Below are 6,086 nucleotides of genomic sequence, written 5' to 3'. Positions count from 1 at the left end.
TAGGAGAGAGACAGAGAGAGAGAGAGAGAGAGAGAGGGGTAGGAGAGAGACAGAGAGAGAGAGAGAGAGAGAGACAGACAGAGAGAGACAGACAGACAGAGAGAGAGTGGGGGAGGAGAGAGACAGACAGAGTGATGAGTACATTAGTGGCAGCAGAAAACAACTGGAGCCATTCAACACATCTGGTGGTTGTTTTTGTTTCACCACAATGAACTTACAATTACGACCATATTTCACCAACTGTGAGTGAATGTGTCTATTGCTCAATACTCTCTCTCTCTCTCTCTCTCTCTGTCCTTCTTTAACTTCTCCCCTCCTTCCTTCTCTTGCTCTACCTTCTCATTTACTTTCTCTCCTGTTTTTCTCCAGACCTTTTCTTCCCTTCTCTTATTCTTTCACTTTTATTCTTTATCTTTTACCTTTATCAGTCCATTTATATCTCATCACATTTGTTCACTTCCTCCTTCTTTTGTTTCCTTGCTCTTTCTCTCGCTCCTTCTCTCTCCCTCCCTCTTCCTCCCTCCCTCTTCCTCCCTCTCTCTCCCTCTCTCTTCCTCCCTCTTCCTTCCTCCCTCTCTCCCTCTCATGCCTCTATTAGCTTTGTCAATAGAAATGTCTCAATACAGAAAACCAGCTGAGATCAGACCAGCCAAGCTGAGGCATCTGTCTCACACACACACACACACACACACACACACACACATCTTTGATGTAAAAGCCTCAGATGGACTGAAGCCTTAAATGATGCTCAGACTCTCATGTTCAGCTTTAGTCTCCAGTCTAAACAGAGAACTTTCTTCTTAAAGGGACAGTCCATGTGATCAGACGTGGGGCTGTGTGAGGTCGTCATGTACAGTCAGTGTGTTTCTTGCAGTAGATTCAGTTTAGAGCAGCAGGAGGACAGGTGCACTATCAGCTGCTGTGGGCGGGGCCAGACACTTTTAAAAACACCCATTGAAACAATGTTCATGTAGAATATTTTATATGATCCAAACATATAAAGTCACTGCTGAACAGAATAAGAGAAGCTGATTCCTGTGAGCTGAAGTTGTTCAGAGGTTTTACACCATCAGTCCTTCTGCTGTAAGTGAAGCCTTGCTAGCTCCTGCCTCTGACCTCTGACCTCTGAGGAGAGAGGATGTCTCTACAGGATACGACTAGAGACAAGTTCTTCTCTTTAATGTTCCTCTGACACTGAAGTCGCTCAACATCACTACTGATTCTCTCCACGTCTGAAAGCTGAATCCTGTCAGAGTTTGATCTTCACATTCTCCTGTTGGACACAAACGTGTCACGGCTGAACTGAGGTGTCGCTGCAGTCATGACGTCAGCTTTCTTTACAGTCTTAAAAAAACATTAATTATATGTATCTGTGCAGAATACAGTGTGTAATTCTACAATCCCTTCTTCTCCTTTATTCGGGCATTAATGATTTTTTTTGGTGCAGACTCCTGCAGTGTTCGGAATTAACTCAACCTGTCAAATAAATCTATAGATTCAGTCTGTCACTGTTGATCACTGATAAACACACTAGTTTTAAATAGTCCAGTGACATCGTTGTGTTTACCCATACAAAATGTAATATATCTACATATATTACATTTCGATATATGAAATATACTTACATATAAAACATGTAAAAATGATATATGAAACCTAAGAATAATTTCATATATTGACACACACACACACACACATATATATATATATGGGTATTTCATATATGTTATAAACTTCATACACGTGATTATAACATATGCTCTTAGAGGAGCCTTCACTCTTGAAGCAGGGTCTGTGTTGGTACAGGTGGATGCTTCCTGCTCTGAGCCTGAGACCTGTGACATCACATCCTGGCTCAGCTGGGTCATGGATCCAGATGTTGTCTCTGCTTCCACATTAAGAACACGTGCAGATGAGATGATCTCACTCTGCACTTACACAGTGTGAACAGGTAACATGAAGAAGCTCAGTGATCCAGCTGAGAGTGGATGTGGGACTACGTCCTTATCAGTTTCTCCACAGAGACACCGCCAGCACCACCTAGTGACTGAACACCCAGAGCCTCCCGGGCCTCCCCTGCACTGTGGTGGTCTTCACCCTCATGTGGTCCTGAAGACGCTGCAGGCCCCCAGCAGCTCAGTGACCACGACCTGAAACACCTGGCTCAACAACAAACAGGTAGACTGTGTCTGCTCCAGGGTTCAGAGGTCGGACTTCCTCTTCTTCCTCTTCTTCTTCTGCTGCCGCTGCTGCAGGTGAGAGCAGGTTCAAACCCTGAATCACTCACTGTGAACATCATGGAACATCATGGAGTCAGACCTGGACTCTTTGAGGCCCCGGGCAAAGACACCCATCCCCACCCCATGTTTGTGTTTGATCAATCATAATGATTGATCCAAGTTTATAAACACACACACCTGAGTATGTGATCAAGTCAGGAGCAGCTACAGTGTTTCCCACAGGCTGAGCGTTTACCTGGTGGTGCAGCATGTGATGGATTTTCATGCAGTTTAAAGGGGGAGACATTTTCTACAATTTACAGATGCTCCCTTAATGCCTCACATGCAGACTATTGGTGGATGCTACAATTTACAGATGCTCCCTTAACGCTTCACAGCAGATTGAGTTCATGTCAAAGACAGGCCAATGAAGATGAATCATATCTTAACATAACAACATCCAGTGGGCTGGCAACACTACAACCACCTGAAGCAGCAGCTCTCACTGTCTGCCTGGATGTTACGTCACATGTGACACTTCCTCACATCCAGCCTGCAACACCTGGACTGTTCAGGTTGATCAGGTTGATCAGGTTGTTCAGGTTGATCAGGTTGATCAGGTTGATCAGGTTGTTCAGGTTGATCAGGTTGTTCAGGTTGATCAGGTTGATCAGGTTGTTCAGGTTGATCAGGTTGATCAGGTTGTTCAGGTTGTTCAGGTTGATCAGGTTGATCAGGTTGATCAGGTTGATCAGGTTGATCAGGTTGATCAGGTTTTTCAGGTTGTGGGCGTCTCTCAGTGGCCGAATTTTTCATGTAATCATTTTCTCTCCAGATCTTAAATAAATGATTCCAGGTATAATCTATATTGTGTTTTGGTGAATGATCAGACTTCTGGGGTCTGAGGGTCTTCCTGGTTTTCCAAATGGCTAATTTGGACAGTCCTGAAATGACCTTTACTAGTGCGTGTACAGATTTCCTCTTTGCAGAGTAGTGTGGACCATAAATAAACAGACAGAGAGAAACTGCTCTCCTAAGCCCTGAAACCAGACTTGCAGGTGTCTGAAGAGTCCAGCCAGTCTGGGACACTGGACAAACAGATGCTGTAACGTCTCTGTCTGTGAGCAGGACGGACAGCTGTCCCCTGTGCCAGGATCCAGGTGCACCAGCAGAGAGGTTGGTCCCATGAGACAGGAAGTACTGACCCTTCCACCACAGACCCCAGTCTGTCTCATTCACTGTCACTGTGTGTCTCCTGCAGGAAAACAATATCTAACCTCTTCTGTGATATCATCTCTGAGATGATCGCCCTCTACTGTCTATCCCTCACACCATTAATATCTAAAGAGCCGACCCTGATCTCACTCATAAGAGGCTGCGAGAGGAAAGCAGAGACAGGTAGAGGGAACAGTGGGATGACGATCACCCAGGGCACCACATTCCTTTTCATGTTACTTATTAGTGTTGAACCTTTTCGGTCCCTTTCTTTTGCTCGCTGCTCTCCCCTTCCTCAGAGTGGCCATGTGCTTCTTCAGAAGAAAACGTTTCTTCTCATCTAGTAAGTCAACTCCCACTACTCTCCGCAGGGCTGACGCACTTTTAAGAAACTTTTCTACATCAGGAAAATAAAATCAGTCCCATTGACAGACTTTCCAAACGTTTCATCTAAAAATCATTAATCTCATGCAGTGTGTACAATTCAGCACTGCATGACTGTGAGCCATCAACAGACACAAAGTCAGAGTTATCCTCCATTTCTTAATCCTTCCCCTCACCTGTCACACTCTCCACAACACCTGTCTCTTTACCCTGTTCAGCAGCACACTGACTGTGGTCAGATTTACCTCCCGCTCCTTTTCAACTCTCTCCTCCCCTGACCTCCTGCGATGTTTCCTCTGCTTCTCTCATTTCATCCGTGCCCCCGTGTGTCAGCCTGCCGGCTGGATCCTTCTCCTGCCTCAGCCTCACTCTGTGGGGGGGGGGGCAGCCTCACAGACTCATCCTGCCTCAGCTCGGCCCGGGAGCCGGCTCGGGTCGCCCCTCAGCTGATCTGTGTGGACAGATCAGCTGAGGGGCCGGACTCGAACCGTGTGTCAGATGGAGAGGGACAGCGCCTTGGAGGACGCCATCCTCGCCGAGAAACACGGCCCCCGCATCCACCAAAACACCTCGCTACAATACAACTACAATAAACCTACAACCCAAGCATCAAACAAAGATGCACTCTGACACAGAGAGAGAGCGAGAGACAGAAAGAGAGAGGAACCTCATGAGTCCAGAAGCTCCTATAGGTTCAACTCGACAAACATATAAAGACAAACTGGAACAGACTCAGTTCAACTCCTCACACATTTAAAATCTGCTGAACAACTATAATCTGTGCCCTTGTTAAATCTTAAAGCTCCTCCAGTATAAAGGTCTGTGTCCATGTGTAGTGTGATTATAGATCAGCTCTAGCTTCTATATTAATACTGTGAAAGTATCAAAGCCTCAGTCCACAGAGAAATGCACACAGCCTGTATTCAGAAACTGAGCCTTAAAACCAGCCGTCAGGACTTCTGGAACTTTGTGATGTCACAACAAAGCAGTCACCAAGCCCCGCCCACCTAGACCCACCATCCAAACCTTGCAGGATTTGGTTTCTCTGAGTGTTTTTACCTGAAATCTGCTTTATTTTTATTGAATCACTCAGAAAACAGTCAGCCAATCAGCAGAGAGGCTCAGAGCCTCCTCTCTTCTGATTGGCTCAACGACCTGTTGTTACTAGAGCTCCAGAGAGAAGCCTGAGAGAGGAGATGGTTTTTATATATAACACTTCAAAAAAAAAATATATATAATAACTGAACATAATAAAATAAAACACAGGCAAACAGTAAATATGGAGCCTTTAAATAAAAAGAAAAACAGAGAAATGAAATAACTTTCACTGTGTCTCTGACTCTGGACTGAGAGGTGTCTGAAGACCACGAAAATGAAATGATGGTGAATGAACAGCAGGTAGTAACTCACATCTCTGTCTGTTGCAGTTGCTGGTGGGAAGGACGGAGGCGTTACGAGTCAGCAGTTTGACTGGCAACGATTTGACCCGTCGTACCAGAGGCACCGCCACCCGCGGGCGTTTGACGGGCACCACCCGAGGAACCGGAGACACCCGGCCACGGTACTCAAACAACCTGAGGAGGCAGAGAGGAAGACAGGGGGAGGGGGGGAGAGGAGAAGTTAGGAGAGGATAGAGAGCAAGGAAAGGAGGAAAGGAGGGTTTAAAGGAAGGAGCTGAGAATAAAGAGGTCAAAGATAGGAGTTACACTCAGATCTGGTTATCTGTAATAACAAACACATTTTGGAGGAAACTGCTGTAACGCTGCAGAACAGGAAATAGATTGGGTCACATGAAAAACAAAAACCTTTCCATGGAACATAATCCAGGAAGCAATTAGGTTTCCCACAAAACATATTTGGTAAAATAAATCAGTTTTATATAAACATAATTTCTCTGGCGAGGCTTCTCCTCTTTCTGGAAACTTCAGAGATTGTGAATAAAACTGTTTCTTATGATTTATGATTTTGTTTTCAGCTGTTAGTAGCTGCTGTTTCCTCTGGAACAGAGTGTCCGTCACTTTGCTCCAGTCTCCAACATGTTCCACATACAACACACATGTAGGTGTCATCGTCCTTCATGTTCCTGCACATGTGCGAGAACGTCTCTGTCTGAGCTTTACAGAACGTCATGTGGTTCTCTGTGGATCTCTTCTTGTGTCAGGTAATTCGAGCTCACCTCTGCAGACTCAGACTCCGCCCACACACTTCCTGCCTCTGACAGGTGCTACAGTGTGGCGGTTGGTGTTAATTCAGACAGGACGTGATCTG

At 45.5% G+C, this 6,086-nt stretch overlaps 1 protein-coding gene across 1 annotated transcript in view; it reads right to left on the bottom strand.

Annotated features, from left to right (window-relative positions):
* The window catches only part of raly (RALY heterogeneous nuclear ribonucleoprotein), a 44,823-nt gene that overhangs the window by 21,705 nt on the left and 17,032 nt on the right, over positions 1 to 6,086 (bottom strand). The window contains exon 5 of the mRNA XM_023415764.2: positions 5,229 to 5,392. Within this exon, the coding sequence (XP_023271532.1) occupies positions 5,229 to 5,392 (164 nt within the window). The remainder of the gene's footprint in view (positions 1 to 5,228; positions 5,393 to 6,086) is intronic.

This window comes from Seriola lalandi, unplaced genomic scaffold (genome assembly GCF_002814215.2).
Source record: "Seriola lalandi dorsalis isolate HSWRI2012SDOR001 ecotype SW California unplaced genomic scaffold, Sedor1 jcf7180002054557, whole genome shotgun sequence".
Lineage (NCBI taxonomy): Eukaryota > Metazoa > Chordata > Actinopteri > Carangiformes > Carangidae > Seriola > Seriola lalandi.
Note: the sequence above shows the minus strand (reverse complement) of the source record. Positions and strands in the feature narration are given on the sequence as shown.